Raw genomic sequence first — 23,501 nt, 5'->3', positions numbered from 1 at the left:
GGGGGTTACGTGGGACAAAACATTGTGGAATTAACACTCAAGATGAGAACAGTAGTTTGAAGAATCCAAATAATAGGATTTTATTTTCAGTTGTATCCTGCTTTGTTGGTTTCATTTCAATTTCTTCTTCCTTCCATAATGTCCGTAGTCCAAAAAATCCAAATAAGATAAATTATTGATCGCATCTCAAAAATTCAGAAACATGTTTCTAACTTGGTTGTTAGTTTCAAAACGCTTCAGCAAATGTAATCGCTGACTTTCTTTAACGGTGACTTTTCGAAAAGGGTAAACGTAATATGAAACTCGGGAATCCTTTATTTTATCCACGGAAGTAGATTGTTCTCGTTTTGTCAGCTAATATAAGAATGAAGTGTAAAGTAATATTAATAAAAGATTCTTCAACCTTCAGCAGAATGTAATCATTCAGAACTGATTGATACATAACGCTGTTATCCGTTGCATTGTGAGTCCATGGGGTTCAGTTAGAAATTTCGTATAGGCTCTTGAGAAAGATTCCCAAATAAAGATTCGAAACACTGCAGCTAAAGAAGATCGGAGGTTACTTCGACCGAAACGTTGTGAAATGAATGAGTAGAATAGTAGTCGAAATAATGAGTTTTTAATTTTAAGTATTTCTTTGAACTGTGCTCAATACGTGAGTAGAGCTAGGTAGTAAGATATGAAAATATATATGGTAATCAAACCAAATAATTTTCCGCCATGAGATATGATTGCAGTTTAATGAAGTGTCTTGCTTTAACAAACTCCTAGAATCAACTTTCTGGACTCAAAGCTTAACATAAACTCCGTTTCTAAAGCTGTAGGGATAATGGTTGAAAAATTCTCTTCAGGAAATATTTGCCTCCTGATACACCCCTCTATTTGTACAAGATGAGATATTATTACCATGTCTCGGGAGGTGCCGGTAGAGCACTGTTTCCTGATCTGGGAAAATACAAAATTGACTTGGCAATCTAGTGGAAGATTATCATTTTTCCCCTTGCAGCTCATTTATTACAGAATAGACGTTGCTAATCTTTCCTTGTTCTTTTAGTATTTCCATAGTAGGTGTTCGACTGAACTTCGAGCTCTGGTTCATCGCCCCCCCCCCCTCTGTAAGCCGATAGAAAGGGACGTTTTGTTACTAACATTGCAAATAACTCTCCTTTCTTCTGCTATGTACATAACATTAAACTAACTTAGATGGAGAGAGTTTCTTTCCAAGAACTTTCAGCAGGTCGAATACGGTAGGCAGGGATATTTCCCTGCAGTCTACAACATGGTCGTCTTTAAGTTTAATGTAATTAAATATTTACAGATTTATCTTTCGGATAAATGATAGTTTAAAATCCTTTCATAGTACTCTTTCATCGTCCTTCTTAAAATCTCATTGACTCTTATCCTTGAGTGTATTTTGGCCTTGATAAATGGCGAACCATTAGTATGAAAAAAAAAGGTTTTGAGTTATAGGATGTCTATTTTAGCCAGTTTACCTCCTCTCATACCTTTTCTAATTGAGAAAAGGCTAGTTGATTGCTTAACGGGGTTGCTGAGGCATTTCTGTTGATTAGAATGAAATTGTTATAATGCGTTTTCAATCGCCACTTGGTCTAACATTTATAGGAATTAAATGCACTCAATGAAAACGTTTCCGTTTTTTTTTTACATAGTTGTAGCAATAGAATTATGAATTTGATTAATTTTAAGTATTTTATTTAAAGACTAACGGGGGTGGAGGCACCCGACCTTACCTGGTTGTAAAATACGCTTAAATATATTTTAATTCATCAAGATTTTGTATGTAATATTGCAGAGTCAATTCTCTATCGAATATTATAGTGTAAAAGGTGCCTTCAATAAGTTTCCAGACTTTTTTATATGCACTTTTATTGATAGTTCACATATGAAACTCATTTCGCTTCGAAGTAATCTCCTCCGGTTGCAATGCACTTGTTGTACCGTTCCAACAATGTCTGGAAGGCCCCATGGAAGCCCTCTTGTATGAGCATATCAATGACCCTCGTTACAGATTCTTTCATCTCCCCACTTGTCTCTTAACGGTTTAGGGAATAACCAAATATCATAGGGAGCAAGGTCGGGAGGGTGAGAAACTGTCTTTCTTTCTGATCTACTGTGAGTACCCTTGGGGCAAAATTTGCGCAAATCCTCCTAGCAAATATTTGTGTACAGTTCCCACACTGGCATCAAACTGTGCCCTTATTGTCTCTATAGGCACACGATGACCCTTATCTATGAAATTCTTTATTTGGCCAATCAATTCTAGTGTTCTGTCTTCCTTACTTCTCCCACACATCTCATCATTCCTCACAGGCTCCCTGCCTTCCTTGAATCTCTTATGCCACTCAAAAACTATTTTCGACTATCTTGCATGGCATTTTTTCCAAGTTTAAAACAATTTTATTGCATATTTTTATTTTAAAGTTTCCTCATGTCCAGATTACATTTTTTGAAATTCACCAGATGTTACAATCAGACTTTAGTAGAGTGTATTCTAATTCCTGCTGTCGCTGTACATTTGAACCTGAAATCATAAAAATTAGTCATCTCATAAGATGTATAGCAATAACATACCAAATTTTCAAGAGTCTACAACAATTTTAAATGCCTGTACAAAAGTCTGGAAACTTATTGAAAGCACAACGTCTATAATATATAATCTATAATCTATAATATATAATATATAATATATAATATATAATCTAAAATCTATAATATATAATATATAATATGTAATATGTAATAATCTATAATCTATAATATATAATATATAATATATAACATGTAATATATAATATTTAATATATAATATATAATATATACTCTATAATATATAATCTATAATATATAATATATAATCTATAATCTATAATATGTAATCTATAATATATAATATATATAATATGTAATATATAATCTATAATATATAATATATAATCTATAATATATAATATATAATCTATAATATATAATATATAATATATAATATATAATCTATAATATATAATATATAATATATACTATATAATATATAATATATAATATATAATATATAATATATAATCTACAATCTATAATCTATAATATATAATCTATAATATATAATATATAATCTATTATCTATAATATATAATCTATAATATATAATCGATAATCTACAATCTATAATCTATAATATATAATCTATAATATATAATCTACAATCTATAATCTGTAATATATAATATGTAATCTATAATCTATAATCTATAATATATAATATATAATATATTATCTACAATCTATAATCTATAATATATAATCTATAATATATAATATATAATCTATAATCTACAATCTATAATATATAATCTATAATATATAATATATAATCTACAATCTATACTATATAATCTATAATCTATAATATATAATCTATAATATATAGTAATGATATCAAAAGATGACAAGAATGACTTGGGTACCATCAACTAGAATCGAAACCAAAACATTTAGCGCTTTAGCTGCGTTTCCTACCGTTGTAGCTATCGAGAGATAGCTTAGAAATATTTACTATTAAACCATTCGAAGAAATGAATTGAGGTTGGACATGCGCAGAAAGAAGTAAAAATATGTCGGCAAGTTGAAATGAATATTTTGTATTTCAACTTACCGACATATTTCTACGCGTTATTGATTCATTCAAAGATTTTACTTGTTATAAACAATCCTTGGTGTATGATTAGTATTTCCTGTTAATTTCAGTATTATTGGCCCGTAGTTTAGGTCTTTATCGGTTAAATACTTACACACAGATAGACGGACACATGTGCATCTACTGCTTTATTTATATAGATGACTTTGTTGTAGCATTCAGCGAAGAAATCTTTTGGCAACGTGTTCTACAGATATAATATTCTTGTAAAGAAATCCTGTTTATGGAAATTCTGTCTGATGTTAAGAACACTCAAAAGAGAATAATTATTTTGCAATGGATGTAGGAAGACTTTGGTTGGTTGTTTTTGTTTTACGGCATATCAACCCTTTTCGGATTATTTAATGCCGAATCCAAAGATTTTGAAGAAAAATTTTTTTAATAGAATATATTTATTGTTTTCAAGTCGGTTTCTATGTAACCTATAGTTGGAACCCTAACAGGTACTACCACTCTGGGTCAGAGTGGACCTGGGAGCAATGGTAATTAAAGGGTGGCTCCACACTCCCCAAAGCCCACAAGCTGGGGCCTCACCACTGGATATAGTTTAAGGTCATATCCAGGACCCCCATTGAGGGACTTTTGCAGGGCCAGGATGTAGGAAGACGAGTTCTTATTGACATCGATTCTTTTTGTAGAACATAAATCGTTTTAGTCACGAAACGACACGTTCGCTGACGATGTTCGTTTCCATGAAACCTAGAAAGCTAATATGAATGCAAATGAGACCAAGTCCAGAAATGACGTGCAAATGCAGGACGTTCGCTGGACTTAATTCGTGCCCTCTCCCCTTCTGACCCGCACGGAAATCACACCTGATTACCATAATTACTGGGTTGAGCTATCGACAAGCACAACCTAATGCAGCAGAAATTTCGAGTTAATTCCTTTAATAGCGACAAACAAACGTTGTTTGCAACACTGACAATAAGGTGGCTGATGAAAAATCGACTAATGGATACTGCATTGGACTATGGAATCAGAAAGTAAAGTTGTCTTCATATCTGTTGTGCCGACGTATGCATTGATAATTGCATTAAAAACACATGAAAGTCACACATTCCTGTTGCTTAAATGACGTCTTGTCTACAATTTGTACCTGGTTTCTTTACAAAAGTAAAGCCTCCTATTTTTTGTTAATTCATAAAGAGCTACGAAGAGAGAAGTGGTACCATTAAAACGAACGACCTTTTGTGCTTCGGGATTTATTTTTCTATATGCATAGTCACCACCATTCTCAATGAAATTTGCCGAGAATTCATTGATGCATCTCTGCTTCTGATGCACATTCATGACAGTGGTTGCCACACCGTCAATATCTGCAACAGAGAGATGAAACGTTTAAATTATGAATGCATAAGTTCACTCCTCACAACAATACAATTTGCAATCCATTCTGATCCATTCAGGCGGAATAAAAAAGGAGGCATTACTATTGTAACGTTCCTAGTATTTTACAACGGCTTACTGTGATTCAGAATAAAATACTCTAAAATGTGTTGCTATACCGTCAAATAGAATACTGAATTAGTGAATCGTTTGTAAAGGTATTGTACCGTACTGACCGAAGCAGAACACACTTTAGGTAGGTTGAACGAGTTTCTTTCGAAAGTGGAAGTTTCATGGGAATATGAAATTCACAAGCGGTTTGTCGTCGCATGTCAGTGGAAATAAAGTTTGGTTTTTACAGCTCTTTCAAGGAGGTACCGACGTCTTCTCACGTACAGTACCTAATATTCTCAGATGGTCACCCTTCTTTTACTGACCAGGCTAAACGTTGCTTAACTTTTGTGATTGCACGAAAACCCGGCGTGTCAACGTGATTATGATTTTAAAGTATTAGGCTTCAGGGTTAATCATTTCATTCTTTTATTCGTTTATCCTAGCACTGGATTTGATGGATCTCCACTCCACACGGTCAAAGATCGAGTTAAGATCGACTGTCTTGAGATCCTTATGAAGATTATCCAATCATAATTGATCTTAATGAAGATTATCCAATCATAATTGATCTTAATGAAGATTATCCAATCATAATTGATCTTAATGAAGATTATCCAATCATAATTGATCTTCACTCAGGTTTGTTGTTTCATTTTTTTAAATCGTATTTAGTTGTTTACATACCGCACATATCCGTGCCAGCAGAGGCGATTTTGAGATTGCCATAATATCGAAAAGGTGCCACATATTTCTAGCATAGTTCGTTTGTATGAAATATTTCAGAAAAGGATTGGTATACCTTTAAACCGACAAAGCAAACGAATTTATCGTTTATAATAGATAATAATAGATAATATTTTTGCATTCAATAGTCACAACAGAGTTGCTATGTCATAAACAAACCAAACTAATCAATTAATCGTTTACATTAAGCTTTGCACGACCCAAAAGCTACTACACGACCAAAAAACTGTTGATATGCCATAAAGTAGTCAAACTAAATAAATTTGCATAACGCATTTTTTTTTCAGACATTCAATTGTTAGTCTGAATAATTACTGAACACCTCATCCTTAGCATTTAGTGAGGCCTTCCTGATTAAGGTGCTTTTTCTTTCTATTTCCATCCGTGTTATCCATTAATATCTGGTATTACAGTTTCTTTATACTCCGTATTCTCTTCAGTTTCATGACAAACTCAATGTATTTTCTTAGTTTCATTTCTCCCCTCTTTGATCTTGGTTTATTTGCTGCGACGGCGAAATCTACGATTTGGAAAAGTTTTTCCTTCTTATTGACTATTATCACGTCTCGTCTTCTTGTGTAAATAACTTTGTATGTTTGTATTTCCATGTTCTAATGAACTTTCTTTTTCCTTTGTCTAATACTTGCTCCAGTTTTTGCGTCAATCATTAATGTGCATGTTCAAAATGCAGTCGTTTGCACAGTTCATAGTGAACAACCTATCTGAATTAATCAAATCTCTTTTATTTTCACTTATGTTATGGATTAACGTTTCCTTGTCTTGTCTACAGAGGCTGCATTTACTGTTTTCCTGCGCCTTGTCTTATCTTGGCTTTTATGTAGTTCGTTCTGATCACGTTGTTTTGTGAAACTGTCTGTAACAATTACGTTTCTCCGTTCAAGTTTCCGGAACAATTCCTGTGATTTTTGTGTCATTTATTTGGTTATATTATATATTATCTAATAAATTGTCATATAAATTATCTTATAAATTATCTTATACATAATCTTATAAATTATCTTATAAATTATCTTATATTTTTTTTATAAATTATCTTATAAATTTTTTATAAATTATCTTATACATTATCTTATAATTTTTTTTATAAATTATCTTATAATTTTTTTTATAAATTATCTTATAATTTTTTATAAATTATCTTATAAATTATCTTATAATTTTTTTAATAAATTATCTAATGAATTATCTTATAATTGTTTTATAAATTATCTTATAATTTTTTTTATAAATTATCTTATAATTTTTTATAAATTATCTTATAAATTATCTTATAATTTTTTTTATAAATTATCTAATGAATTATCTTATAATTTTTTTTATAAATTATCTTATAATTTTTTTTATAAATTATCTTATAATTTTTTATAAATTATCTTATAAATTATCTTATAATTTTTTTTATAAATTATCTTATAATTTTTTATAAATTATCTAATGAATTATCTTATAATTTTTTATAAATTATCTAATGAATTATCTTATAATTCTTTTTATAAATTATCTAATGAATTATCTTATAATTCTTTTTATAAATTATCTTATAATTTTTTTTATAAATTATCTTATAGTTTTTTATAAATTATCTTATAAATTATCTTATAATTTTTTTTATAAATTATCTAATGAATTATCTTATAATTCTTTTTATAAATTATCTAATGAATTATCTTATAAATTTTTTTATAAATTATCTAATGCATTATCTTATAAATTATCTTATAAATTATCTTATAAGTGATCGATAGAGTTGCTTTTCTTTTCCCTTACGTTTTTCTTCACATTATTCACATTGGTTGTGCGTTTGGTGGCGATAATCAACTTCTCTGCATGTTGTGTCATGTATTTTTTTCTAATCCATTAAAAATAAATTCCTAATTAACCGCCCCCTTAAGTAATGACACTTTATCAATCCTCCGATACTAACTATTACTACGATACTATCCCATTGGTTTCTGTACACACAATAACCCTTATCCCCGAGTGGCTTTTGGGCCTTGATAAGTGGTGACCTCCATGTAAAAAAAAACATTGTCAACTGTATTCGTTATGTTTATCAGTTCCTTCCTTCGAATCCTTTGATACAAAGTTGCTCAATTTAATCTTCCGAGTGCAATCCATTATACATGCTTATAAATTTCCCAGTTTGTTGAGTTCTTTTGTTCGAGAGTAGCGATGTGAATTTGTTTCATCAACAGAAATAAGGCACTTCCTTCCCTGCGCTAGCCTTTGGGAGAGGGCAAGGTCGATGTTATGGTTCTGAATTAGCCACAATAAAAACAGAACATGTATTAATAAAAGACAAAGGGTTACAGATTGAATAAAAATGTTTTGCGTTCCACCGAGCAAGCGACGTTAACTCCGGAACTAGAGCTCCCTTTCCGATCATTAAGAGTATATGGACGGTGTTTGAGTCTATTCAGAGGGTGGTTCCAACACAACAGTCGAGTACCTACTTAGTCCCCCCATCCCTGAACAGGGTTACGTGTTACCAACCCCATCTGCCTGTGGTAAGAACTGCTTCGCTAACGGGCGCTGGTATGGGTGAGCGGTTAGCACCCTAAAAAGTAATTGACGCCCCGTTGCCTTGCGATCTAGGTTTTTTCTTAGAGTAAGATTTCTTGGAGTATCAGCACCTCATAGCACCAGCATCATGGCCCACCGGCGTGTGGACACACCCTGATTATGATGCATACTAACCCAGCTATGGCCTAAATAGTAACAACTGGTTGGGCGTTCACGCATAAGCGGACTTCCGACAGCCTGGATTTCCGACAGGACGCTGCAGTCAACCAACGATCCAGTCGTCGCGGTTCTCATCCGTACCACTGGATCCCTCTGAGGGTGTCAAGATAGTGGGTTGGGCTTTGTGCACCCACTTACAGTTACTAGTTCTTTGTGCACAGGTGTCTTCTTTATCATTCACATCCAAGACCTGCTGCAATGGGATAACGGATGACGGGGGGTAGGCTTCAAAGAGCGCTGGAAGTTTCTAACTCATGTCCTACACATCGCTGAGAGTTTGGGACAGGAACGGCATCTCTTCGGTCCTATTCAGTCCTATTCAGGAACTGCACTGCTCAACTCCAAATTGAGGAGGGGTATGGAAAAGGTGGCCTAAGCACTGTCTATCCAACATTTCCTAGGTGGACAACCACATCCACCGGGACATCCTATTTGCAGTCAAAACATAAAAATAGTAAACAGCGACCTCTGACAGTCGCTAGCTGGAATGTCAGAACCCTTCTAAACTCTGTCACAGAAAATTGCCTTTGGCGTCGCACAGGTTTTGTTATTATGAAACTCTCCCGTTACAGCATTGACATCGCTGCCCTTAGTGAGACGAGGTTTACTGGTGAAGGGCCACTTGAGGAGGTCAAAGAGAGCTACACCTCTCTCTGGAAAGGTCTCTCAGAGGATGTCCGTCACATTCGCGGTGTCGGCTTTGTCATCCGGTCACCTTTGCTTCGCCATCTACCCAAGACACCGACTGCCATCGATGAACGTCTCATGACCTTATAGCTTTCACTAACCAAGAGTCGCTATGCCACCCTGATCAGTGCATATGCCCCCACTCTTGAATCGAAGGAGGATGTGAAGGAACGTTTCTATGACAATCTCATGGCCACCATCAGGAACACCGCAAGCAACAACAAGATCATTCTACTGGACGATTTTAATGCCAGGGTTGACAGAAATCGTGAGATATGGCAAGGAGTCATTGGACTACATGATGTCGGAAACATAAACGGAAATTGTGTCCGACTTCTTTCAGTCTGTGCGGAGCTGGGTCTTATCATTACTAACACCACTTTTCAGTTTCGTAATATGTACAAGACGTCCTGGATGAACCCAAGGTCCAAACATTGGCACTTTATCGATTTCGTCATCGTCAGACACTGTGATCTGCGTGACCTATCCTTGACCTGTGCCAAGCGTGGTGCTGAATGCTCCACTGATCACAGCCTGATTCGGCCAAGTCTCGAGCTAAACGTGCGTCCAACTGATCGTCGCCGGAAACCAAAGCGGCGACTCAACCTGTCTTCTTTGCGAGATCCGACAATCTCAGCCAAATAGTGTGATGCCATGTCCGAGTCCTTCCATGCGCTCGCTGCTGTCTCAGCAGAGACTACCACTACTCTCACAGCAGAATGGTAAGAAATCTCAACCCCTCTTCATGGTGCCGCAGAAACAATCCTTGGCTACTCTGAAAAGCGGCACAGAGACTAGGTCGACGATTTTGCAGGAGATATCAGAACCCTCATACACGAGAAAAAAAACACTCATGATGTCCTTCTTCTTAGAAATCCAATATCTTCCACACTCTCTCCTCTGTAGCCAACCAAGTATTGGCTGATAATGCTCACCTGACTTCTGGAGACTGTTGTCAATTTTATCGTCCCAGAATCACAACGTGGCTTCTGTCGAGTGCATAGTACCACTGATATGGTTTTCGTTGCTCTTCTCCGGGAGAAATGTCATGAACAACACCGTGAGCTCTTTTTGGCCTTTCACACTGAATTGTGAGTTGTTATGGGACATTCTCCATAAGTTTGATTGCCTTACTACTTTCTTGTCAGTTCTCAGCAGTTTCACACTAATATGCGTGCTCATGTTGCCATGTCAGCAGTAGAATCGGACACTTTTATCGAGAATGTTGGCGTGAAACAGGGGTTCGTCTTGGTCCCGTTTATTTTCAACCTTTCGTTTCTCGCCGTAACCTTCAACCTTCTGATGCCATTGCTATCAAGTACCGTCTTTATAACAGCCTCTTAAGCCTGAAACGTCTCCAGGCCAAGACTAAAACCTCTGGAGAGCTCATCTTCGACTTATAGTATGTCGATGGAGCGGCTTTCTCTAGCTATACCTCCAGCGGACTGATGTACTCCCGCATTAATGTTATGCTGTTTTGATGTACGTCCATCAAGGACAACATAGGTGGTCAGATTTAAAATGGAGGAATTGCCCGGCAATAAAATAGTGTATTTTTTCAAGTAAAATATTTTTTATGTATTAAAATAGTTTCAAGTAAAATATTTTTATGTATTAAACATTTTTTCAAGTAAAATATTTTTATGTATTAAAAATATTTTTATGTATTAAAAATTTTTTCAAGTAAAATATTTTTATGTATTAAAAATAGTTTCAAGTAAAATATTTTTATGTATTAAAAATAATTTCAAATAAAATATTTTTATGTATTAAAAATAGTTTCAAGTAAAATATTTTTATTTATTAAAAATAGTTTCAAGTAAAATATTTTTATGTATTAAAAACATTTTTATGTATTAAAAATTTTTTCAAGTAAAATATTTTTATGTATTAAAAATAGTTTCAAGTAAAATATTTTTATGTATTAAAATAGTTTCAAGTAAAATATTTTTATGTATTAAAAATAATTTCAAATAAAATATTTTTATGTATTAAAAAATAGTTTCAAGTAAAATATTTTTATGTATTAAAATAGTTTCAAGTAACATATTTTTATGTATAAACATATTTTCAAGTAAAATATTTTTATGTATTAAAATAGTTTCAAGTAAAATATTTTTATGCATTAAAATAGTTTCAAGTAAAATATTTTTATGTATTAAAAATAGTTTCAAGTAAAATTTTTTTATGTATTCAAATATTTTTATGTATTAAAATATTTTTATGTATTAAAAATAATTTCAAGTAAAATATTTTTATGTATTAAAATAGTTTCAAGTAAAATATTTTTATGTATTAAAATAGTTTCAAGTAAAATATTTTTATGTATTAAAATAGTTCCAAGTAAAATATTTTTATGTATTAAAATAGTTTCAAGTAAAATATTTTTATGTATTAAAATAGTTTCAAGTAAAATATTTTTATGTATTAAAATAGTTTCAAGTAAAATATTTTTATGTATTAAAATAGTTTCTAGCAAAATATTTTTATGTATTAAAATAGTTTCAAGTAAAATATTTTTATGTATTAAAATAGTTTCAAGTAAAATATTTTTATGTATTAAAATAGTTTCAAGTAAAATATTTTTATGTATTAAACATATTTTCAAGTAAAATATTTTTATGTATTAAAATAGTTTCAAGTAAAATATTTTTATGTATTAAAATAGTTTCAAGTAAAATATTTTTATGTATTAAAATAGTTTAAAGTAAAATATTTTTATGTATTAAAATAGTTTCAAGTAAAATATTTTTATGTATTAAAATAGTTTCAAGTAAAATATTTTTATGTATTAAACATATTTTCAAGTAAAATATTTTTATGTATTAAAATAGTTTCAAGTAAAATATTTTTATGTATTAAAATAGTTTCAAGTAAAATATTTTTATGTATTAAAATAGTTTAAAGTAAAATATTTTTATGTATTAAAATAGTTTCAAGTAAAATATTTTTATGTATTAAAATAGTTTCAAGTAAAATATTTTTATGTATTAAAATAGTTTCAAGTAAAACATTTTTATGTATTAAAATAGTTTCTAGCAAAATATTTTTATGTATTAAAATAGTTTAAAGTCAAATATTTTTATGTATTAAAATAGTTTCAAGTAAAATATTTTTATGTATTAAAATAGTTTCAAGTAAAATATTTTTATGTATTAAAATAGTTTAAAGTAAAATATTTTTATGTATTAAAATAGTTTAAAGTAAAATATTTTTATGTATTAAAATAGTTTCAAGTAAAATATTTTTATGTATTAAAATAGTTTCAAGTAAAATATTTTTATGTATTAAAATAGTTTCAAGTAAAATATTTTTATGTATTAAAATAGTTTCAAGTAAAATATTTTTATGTATTAAACATATTTTCAAGTAAAATATTTTTATGTATTAAACATATTTTCAAGTAAATTATTTTTATGTATTAAAATAGTTTCAAGTAAAATATTTTTATGTATTAAAATAGTTTCAAGTAAAATATTTTTATGTATTAAAATAGTTTCAAGTAAAATATTTTTATGTATTAAAAATATTTTCAAGTAAAATATTTTTATGTATTAAAATAGTGAGGTCAGAGTTCAAAATAAGGTTTAGATTTTATTTCAGTTTTATCATGCAATTTTCATTAATATATTTTATTTATATAGTTTTATTTTGATTTATATAGTTTATTTATATAGTTTTATTTTGATTTATATAGTTTATTTATATAGTTTTATTTTGATTTATATAGTTTATTTATATAGTTTTATTTTGATTTATATAGTTTATTTATATAGTTTTTTATTTATATAGTTTTTTATTAATATAGTTTATTTACATAGTTTTATTTATTTCAAGAGTTTATTTCTATAGTTTTTTTTATTTATATAGTTTATTTATATAGTTTTATTTTGATTTATGTAGTTTATTTATATAGTTTTTTATTTATATAGTTTATTTATATAGTTTTATTTTGATTTATATAGTTTATTTATATAGTTTTTATTTATATAGTTTATTTATATAGTTTTATTTTGATTTATATAGTTTATTTATATAGTTTTATTTTGATTTATATAGTTTATTTATATAGTTTTTTTTATTTATATAGTTTATTTATATAGTTTTTTATTAATATAGTTTATTTACATAGTTTTTTTTTATTTCAAGAGTTTATTTCTATAGTTTTTTTTATTTATATAGTTTATTTATATAGTTTTATTTTGATTTATGTAGTTTATGTATATAGTTTTATTTTGATTTATATAGTTTATTTATATAGTTTTTTATTTATATAGTTTATTTATATAGTTTTTTTTTATTTCTAGAGTTTATTTATATAGTTTTTTTTATTTCTAGAGTTTATTTCTATAGTTTTTTTAATTATATAGTTTATTTATATAGTTTTATTTTGATTTATATAGTTTATGTATATAGTTTTATTTTGATTTATATAGTATATTTAATCGTTTTTTATTTATATAGTTTATTTATATAGTTTTAGTTTTATTTATATTGATTATTTATATAGTTTTTTTATTTATATAGTTTATTTATATAGTTTTTTATTCATATAGTTGATTTATATATATTTTTTTGGATTTATATAATTCATTTGGCAAACAAAAAGTTCACGAAACAAAATTAGGCAAAAAGCCTATAAAAAAATCGATTGGGGGAATATGGTTATCCTCGTCACTGGACTTTGATTGGTCAACATTAACTGGTCAACATTCATTGGTCAACATTCATTGGTAAACGTTAATTGGTCAACGTTAATTGGTCAATATTAATTGGTCAACATTAATTGGTCAACGCTAATCTTAACTAGAATTCTCATTCGCCATAACACTTGCGTCTTTTCTTACTTCTCTGCAGGAAGTTCCCGAAGCCCAAAACGGAAAAAGTCCCTGTCTCCCAACCGACGGATGGTGTCCTACCCTTCGTTCTTCCCAACCATTGAAGAGAAAATCGTGGAGGAAGAAAAAGAAGAAGAAGAAGTCAGTAGACAGGAACCGTCACCGTTGACGCAACTTTATGACGACAACAAACTCCGAAGTCGACACACGTGGCCAAAATTCGTGGGAGACTGGGCCTTTGCCGATGACGATGATGGCGGGCCATGTCCGAGAGGTAGGTGCAAAATTCTTAATGAAAAACAAGATGCGTGTGTGAGTGCGAATCATTAAGTTTGGAACAGAATAATCTAGCTGTTTGACTTCGAGCTTTAATTCCATATTAAATAGATGAAACTCAATTAATGAAACTTTTAAAAGCCCATTACGATCACCTTATTACGATCACCTTATTACGATCACCTTATTAAGATCAATTTATTATGATCAACTAAATCCGACCAGTTTATTACGATCAACTAATTACAATCAACTTATTGCAATTAATTTATTACAATTAATTTATTACAAACAATTTATTACGGTCAACTTATTACGATTAACTTATTAATATTAACTTATTACGATCAATTTATTACGATAAACGTATTACGATCTCTTTATTGCGATCAACTTATTACGACCAACTTATTACAATCAACTTATTACAATCAACTTATTACGATCAACTTAGTATGATCACCTTATTCCGGTCAATTTATTACAATCAACTCCTTACATCCCCCATAAAATATTTATATTTTACATTTTTATAAGTCCAATATTCAACACTCGGTATCTTCTCGGAGAGAATTTTCAGCTTCATCTTTGGGGACATTTTATTTATTAATCTTCAAAATGCCTTCAATAAGTTTCCAGACATTTTTTCGTATGGACACTTTTATTGATAGTACACACATGAAACTCTAGTCCCCTTCGAAGTACTCTCCCCCGGCTGCAGTGCACTTGTTGTACCATTCCAACAACTTCTAGAAGGCCCCATGGAATCCTCTTGTGTGAGCGTTTCAATGACCCTCGTCACAGTCTCTTTCATTTCCTTAGTTGCTTCATAACGACAGCCTACAAGATGTTTCTTGAGCTTATGGAATATCAAGTCACAGAAAGCACGGTGTGGAATATAGGGAGGGTGAGGAACCGTCTTGATATCCATCTTCCTCAAATAGTCTGTGACAAGGATGAAGTTTTGGACTGGTGCATTCATACAAATCTTCCGCATCTTCAGTTCCTCGCAAGTAATTGTGTGTACAGTTCCCACACTGACATCAAACTGTGCAACTATTGTCTCTATAGACATACAACGGTCCTTATCCATGAAATTCTTTATTTGGCTAATCAACTTCGGTATTCTGACTCTTACTCCTCTTACACCTCTCATCATCCTTCACAGACTCTCTGTTTTCCTTTAATCTCTTATGCAACTAAAAAACTGATGCTGGATTTATGCAAAATGGTTCATAAGCAGTCTGAAATATTCCATACGTTTCTGTTTCATTTTTTCCAAAAACATAATTTTATTGCATATCGTTCTTCTAAAGTGTCCTCACGTCCAGATTGCAGTTTTGGGATGCAACCGTCGTGACGATCAGGCTTTAGTAGAGTGTATTCCAATTCCTGCTGTAACTGTTCATTTGAACCTGAAATCACAAGAAAATTGTCAGTCATCTCGTAAGATATATAGCCAAAAAAGTCTACAAACGTATTTAAGGCACCTCGTAGAGATTTTTATGGAAGTCGCGTCAGACATAGCATAAAACCATTTGGTGTAAGGAACGAAATAGAACGCCTGTAAGACTACTGTCCATAACTATAAAATTCTAAAGACTTGAAACATGATATATAGTGGATTTGGACGTGTGGAATACATTCGATTTGGTTTTTAGCCGGTAAAATAATTGCCAAGTGGTCACAATTGAAAACATTTGAACTTAGTAGGTGTAAGTCAACTAAACGTGTTATTTCTACGCATGCGCAAATATACATGTATATCTTTAACAACATTATTTTTTAAGTTTTTATATCTGTATGAACTTAAATTATGTATGAATTGAAATCAGACGATAACGAATATGGCTAGAGATCTACATCTTTTGGTTTCAATTCTAGCTAGAATCACCCATGTTATATATTCTTTTTGCTTTTGAAATTATTACTGCGTATGGGGTACAATATAGCAATCAACAAAGTTGTGATATTATAATAAAAAAAATACAAAATCTGCATGAATTGAAATATCATATTTAAGCGTATTTTACGACCAGAAAACGCCGGGCGGCATATATATATATATATATATATATATATATATATATATATATATATATATATATATATATATATATATATATATATATATATATGATTGATATGTAGTTTGTTTGAAGCATTGTGTGGGATAGGTATGTAGTAGGGATTTAGAAGGCTGTAACAATGCGAGGAATGAAATATAGTCGTTGTTGGTAAGAGAAGACGAGAACAAGTGGCGATTTACAAATCAATAAGTACTTATATATATTTTACACATACATATATTTATTCAGTTGTATTAGGTAAAATATCTTACTTGTTATGTCTGCGACAATATCCATTATTAATTTCGGAAAAAATTCCCTTTTCAAATGGTGGGCGTAACAGATCGATTCAAAGCGTGCTAGATGATGGAGCGGAAGTTGGGTAGCTATGTGGGGCCTAGGAGCAAATGTGAGTAGGGGATTTATGTAAATCTCTACTACACACGCATATATATATATATATATATATATATATATATATATATATATATATATATATATCCCCAAAACCTCTGGCCTTGATGAAGGGGAGACTAAAACTTGTTGCTATGGTTTCAAATGATATGAAATAACAAGGGAAGAATTGATTCCAAATATTTCTCATATGTTATACCTCCTATCTTTTGGAAATAGGTTCGATTATGAATATCTCCAGTATCAAATAATCCTTATACACTGTGAAAATTACTTTATGTATGAAAACAAAAGAAGGGAGATATGACATATGAGAAATATTTGGAATCAAGTCTCATCTTGCTGTTATTTCAGATCATTTGAAACCATAGCAGCAAGTTTTAGTCTCTCCGCCATCAAGGCCGGAGGTTTTGGGGAAATATCAGATATTTTGTAATTCATATGCAAAACTAGGAAAACAAATGACTATAATTGAAATATTTTATGGTTGTAAAATGAGCCTAAAATAGGCTGTGGATGATGGATAATCCCCTTAATGTGCGACCTTAAGGGCAAATGTCACACGACTCACTATACAATACAGGTCATTACATTTCCAACGAGCCTTCATTTTTTAAATTCTAATCAATAGTCTCTGAGATTTGGAACATAAAATTGCTAAAAACTGTTTATATAAAGCAGAGATCACACACACACACACTCACACACACACACGCATATATGTGTGTGTGCGTGCGTGTGTGTGTGTGTGTGTGTGTGTGTGTGTGTGTGTGTGTGTGTGTGTGTGTGTGTGTGTGTGTGTGTGTGTGTGTGATCTCTGCTTTATATAAACAGTTTTCGGAAATCTTATGTTCCAAATCTTAGCGACTATATATATATATATATATATATATATATATATATATATATATATATATATATGTATATATATATGTATATATATATATATATATATACTGGTATCCAAATTGAATATTGAAATGCTCATATCTTTGGTTCTATGAGACAAAATTAGCAGGATTCTTGAAGAATATAATATTATTATATGATTAAAATTTTATGACAGTTGATAAAAAAGAAGCTATACTTTCAAACCAATAAATTATGCCCAAATTAGCGTACATTTGTATACATAGTGTCCTGCATGCCAGCTTCAGTTTTGCTGCTTCGATTGTCTCCCTGTGACCTTGCCAGGCCACTAATATATATTTACCTGTTTCATGTTTTAATAAAGCTTTAAATAAAATAATAAAACTCCCAACCGGATGTTGACTCGTCGATTGTTTTATACAAAGTGTACAAATGCGCCTCTGCGCATCGGCTCCACGCACCTTTCTGCTGAAAAAAGACAAATACTAGAAACTGATCAATGGAAGCGTGCGTACCAAAGATAAGTAGCTGGATCTGGCTGGAAGAGATAATTAGCCGAGGTTTTAGGAACGAAGGGATAGAACATGGAAGAGGGACCAAACAAGCAAGAGACAATGTCAAGCGAAAAAAAAAAAAAAGATTCGCTCCCGGAGTTAATGCCGACAATACTTCTCTGCTAAGGCTTACTACAAAACCACCAAAAACTGAAGAAAAAATATTTCCCGGGCTAAAGGAATAACTACTCTCAAAAGCGTTTATCTTTCAAGTCCTTCATTTCTCTTTCCTTCCAACAGGACCTTTTTAAGAAATTTAAACCAAACTTTTTAACACTCAGATGTAAACCAAATTGTAAACACTCACACTTAAACCAAACTTTTTAACATTCAAACTTAAACCAAACTTTTTAACATTCGAATTTAAACCAAACTTTTAACATTCAAATCTAAATCAAAATTTTAACACTCAAATTTAAACCAAACTTTTTAACACTCAAAGTTAAACCAAACTTTAAACACTCCCACTTAAACCAAACTTTTAAAGATTCAAATTTAAACCAAACTTTTTTACACTTAAGTTTAAACCAAACTTTTAACATTCAAATCTAAACCAAACTTTTTCACACTCAAATTTTAACCAAATTTTTTAAAACTCAAATTTAAACCAAAACTTTTTAACATTAAAATTTAAACCAAACTTTTTAACACTCAAATCTAAACCAAACTTAACTTAACAAACTTAAACTTTTGCATAAAAACTATCCTAGCGTTAAATGTTCATAGTCGGTCTTGTTAATTTTGCATTTTTAATACATAACAAAACCCATAAATCACTTCATCAAAACAGGATAACCAAAGGAGACTCATTAGCAGTCATGGCGTAAAACAATGAAATTGTTAAATAATTAATTAAAATTTCTATCAACATTTAGGAAGAATATTATCTTTATTGATATTTTTCTGCATTTTTCATTATATCGTTGGATATGAAAATTGGACCTCACAGACGAATGTTTATGTTTCTTGGAAAAGATACAACAAAAAATGGGGTATTTAATCGAGTACGAACCTCTCTTAATCATGTATCTTATCGTATGTTTCAACTAATAATACTTTTCCTCTGAAAAAGTGGTCATCGAAATAATAGGAAAAGATCATTTTTAAAATGTAAGAGAATGTAAGTTAACATAGTGAATTTGAGCGCGTAGGGAGGGTGGCTTGCGGGGGGGGGTAGCCTTAGCACCTGCAGTAGCAGAAAAACGCGCATATGCAAATTAGGAAGTGTGCGCGAGAAGAGGACGGTAAAAAAGAGAAACATGCAACACATGCTCGTGAGAGAAACAAAGTTGGTGTCGAAGAGAATGCACATGTAAAGCGAAGACAAGAAATGGCTGGCTGCAGCCGGCGTGCGGTCAAAGGAAGGAGAAACGCCAACCAAGTAAAATAAACATGTGGCAGCGAGGGACTTTTTTAAGCATTGCTGAAAGTAGCGGTAATAAATACTATTGTTAAAAAGAGAAAATTTCCGACCAGGATTTTTATTTATTTATTTCCAGTTTTATTTTTATGAATGATTAAAAAGTTTTATTTTTATGAATGATTAAAAAGTTTTATTTTTATGAATGATTAAAAAGTTTTATTTTTATGAATGATTAAAAAGTTTTATTTTTATGAATAACTAAAGAGTTTTATTTTATGAATGACTAAAGAAAAGTTTTATTTTATGAATGACTAAAGAGTTTTATTTTATGAATGACTAAAGGAAAGTTTTATTTTTATGAATGACTAAAAAGTTTTATTTTTATGAATGACTAAAAAGTTTTATTTTATGAATGACTAAAGAGTTTTATTTTATGAATGACTAAAGAAAAGTTTTATTTTATGAATGACTAAAGAGTTTTATTTTATGAATAACTAAAGAAAAGTTTTATTTTATGAATGACTAAAGAGTTTTATTTTATGAATGACTAAAGGAAAGTTTTATTTTTATGAATGACTAAAAAGTTTTATTTTTATGAATGACTAAAAAGTTTTATTTTATGAATGACTAAAGAGTTTTATTTTATGAATGACTAAAGAAAAGTTTTATTTTATGAATGACTAAAGAGTTTTATTTTATGAATAACTAAAGGAAAGTTTTATTTTATGAATGACTAAAGAGTTTTATTTTATGAATGACTAAAGGAAAGTTTTATTTTTATGAATGACTAAAAAGTTTTATTTTTATGAATGACTAAAAAGTTTTATTTTATGAATGACTAAAGAGTTTTATTTTATGAATGACTAAAGAAAAGTTTTATTTTATTAATGACTAAAGGAAAGTTTTATTTTTATGAATGACTAAAAAGTTTTATTTTATGAATGACTAAAGAGTTTTATTTTATGAATGACTAAAGAGTTTTATTTTATGAATGACTAAAGGAAAGTTTTATTTTTATTAATGACTAAATAAAACTTTTATTTTACGAATGACTAAAGAAAAGCGTAATGGCCACGTTACAGTAGCAATTACAATGAGAATATCTCTCCATGTGCCTGGAAAGTTTCAATTTGTGTAAAGATTTCGAAAAAAATGTTCATCAATGTCTGTAGACACTTCGAAAAATCATAATAGTAACGTTCTCCTGAAAACAAGCAAAGGTTTTTGTGCTTATTTAGAATTAAACCTATTTTTAAAAACAAAAATACAGAAAAACCTTTTAAAAGCTTTATTATCTACTTATCTGTCACTGAACGAAGATATCACATTCCAAAAATCACGTAAATTGATCAAGTAGCTTTTTAAGAAATTCAAATTTTATGCCGAAGCAAGACGTTTTGTTTTGATCTACTATGTTTAATAAGTGATGGGGAGGCAATTCAATTCGAAGTATCGAATTCAAAATCAGCTTTCTAATGGCTACAATATCCTATTAAAATCGCTTAAAATTGTAAAAAAAAAAAAAAAGATTTTCTATATTAAAAAAGAGAAACTACATAAATTTACGTGATTTTTTGGAATATGGCATCTCCGTACCGTGACAGGTGCGTGCATCATAAAAATTTTACTGTAATCGCAGATCAGCCAGTAGTCCAATATCATTCATCTGGAAAAAGTATCCAAACGACAAAGGGGAAATAACTCCGTTGAACTAAATTTTCAATGATGGTTTAATGTGTAGTTATTTACAATAACACAGAGAAAGTAAGAATTAGAGAGAAGGAGAGAGAGAGAGAGAGAGAGAGAGAGAGAGAGAGAGAGAGAGAGAGAGAGAGAAAGAGAAAGAGAGAGAGAGAGAGAGATGTTAGCTGTAAATGTTTGTGCATTCTTTTGGATAATTTATATTTGTTTTCATTTCCTTAGACTTAATCCTCTGAACGTACCGGTGCGGCGGTGCGGGTGTCCACCTTAAAACTCTATTCTGTTCCTTATTTTTCGCGCCCTATTCCCCTCACTCGTTGCAAAGAATGTAAAGTTCTAGCGGCAAGGATGAAGAGAAAGAAATGCGTAGTCATGTTGTGTCTGTGTGTTGGAAACGCCTCCCCCCCCCCTTAGAACATGCATTCCACTACCCCTCTTTCCATGAACTCTTCAATTTATTCATCCGGTCGACTTGGCGGGTATGTAGGACACATTAGCGACACCAATCAGTTAATTAGTTGTATTGTGTGTGTCAGGCCTTGTTTGGAAAGGAGAGGGGAAGAAGAGAGAGAGAAAAAGATCAAAAAAAGAAAAGCAAAAATATGGCTGCCAGATGACCCCGCCCATCTCTCCTCTCACACATTTAACTTGTTATTTAATTCCTTCTTTAAAAACGTCTTAGGATTAGTCTCTCAAGTATGCATCTACTTTGGCGATTGCAATAAGCAAAAATTTACAGTCGTAGAAGTTTACGGATTTTGCCGAACTTTTCCTAATCTTTCCGACCACTCTTAAGTAAGTTTGTAAAAGAAAAGGAAATTTTGGTTTCACTAGATTTTAAAATCGCCTAAACCGCTCCTACATTTGCTCTTTTTATTATATACTAGCAGGACCAGTGTGCCGGCGTTGCTTGGTTAAAGTATGACACAACGCCAGGACAAAATCAGTTAAAAATCCTCTCCTCCAACTCCCGAAAACAAATTAAACTACAACCCTGGAAAATATCGGGTATTGGGCCAAAATGAAATCATCTGGCTTCCACTGTTGGACATTGTCTGACAGTGGCAACTAGCAGAAGTCGCTAGCATTTATTGTCAGCACTGGATGCTACTGGCGATTAGTGCTGGTTTTGGGGGCGATTACTTGCAGGTACTGACGAGCACTGCTATTTACTGGTTGTCAGTGGCTGCCTTTGCAACTGGAACTCACTGGCAGCCATTATCATTGGAATGCTCTTAACTGAAATCATCTGTTTCGCACTGGCGGGCACTGGTAGGCACTGGCATCTACTGGCTGAACTGTTACTGTCGATTCCGTAAACTGCCGGTTATTGGCGGTCATGATGAATGCCCTCCATTGGACTCCTCCGAAATTAAATCTAGTTATTAGCGTTTACTGGCTTCCTCTGCAATCATCGATCATGACAAGTGTCGGATCCCATTGGACTTCACTGAAATAAAATTTATTGTGGTTACTGTCATTCATAAGGGCGGACATTGGAAGAAAATCGTGTTTCTACAAGTGTCGGGCACTGTCATTCAGTGTCGGCCACTATCATCCAGTGGTGGACACCGCTATCCTTGGCGATTATTGCTCTTTTAATGTAGTTACTGTCACTTCATGGCAGGAGACGGTATTATTATTATTATTATAATTATTATTATTATTATTATTATAATAATTATTATTATTATTATTATTATTATTATAATTATTATTATTATAATTATTATTATTATTATTATTATTATTATTATTATTATTATTATTATTATAAGGCTACCTTTTTGTGATGCAAAAGTACCGATCAGTCATAGAAGCCCGTGTTCGTTTTCCACATTTAAAAAAAATAGAACTGTTTTATTTTTAAGTAAACAAATGAAGATAGGCTATTTTATAAAGTTATACAAATCCGTGTCCACTTTCCGCCTCTTCTAATTGTTTAAATCAGTTTTCGTATTATAAACACATATCATTTTATTAAATATTTATTGATTTCTTCATATTTTTTTTAGGAAAATCGATTACACTGTTTTTTATTTATGTGTATTATTAAAATAAAGAAAA

At 30.9% G+C, this 23,501-nt stretch overlaps 1 protein-coding gene across 1 annotated transcript in view; it reads left to right on the top strand.

The window, feature by feature from the left end:
• The window catches only part of LOC145243846 (uncharacterized), a 339,901-nt gene that overhangs the window by 227,526 nt on the left and 88,874 nt on the right, over window positions 1-23,501 (top strand). The window contains exon 3 of the mRNA XM_080106875.1: window positions 14,207-14,461. Coding sequence (XP_079963001.1) covers window positions 14,207-14,461 — 255 coding nt within the window. The remainder of the gene's footprint in view (window positions 1-14,206; window positions 14,462-23,501) is intronic.

Source organism: Euprymna scolopes, chromosome 22, assembly GCF_053919585.1.
Source record: "Euprymna scolopes isolate OS-2025 chromosome 22, ASM5391958v1, whole genome shotgun sequence".
Lineage (NCBI taxonomy): Eukaryota > Metazoa > Mollusca > Cephalopoda > Sepiida > Sepiolidae > Euprymna > Euprymna scolopes.
This window is presented reverse-complemented; position numbering and strand designations above follow the sequence as displayed.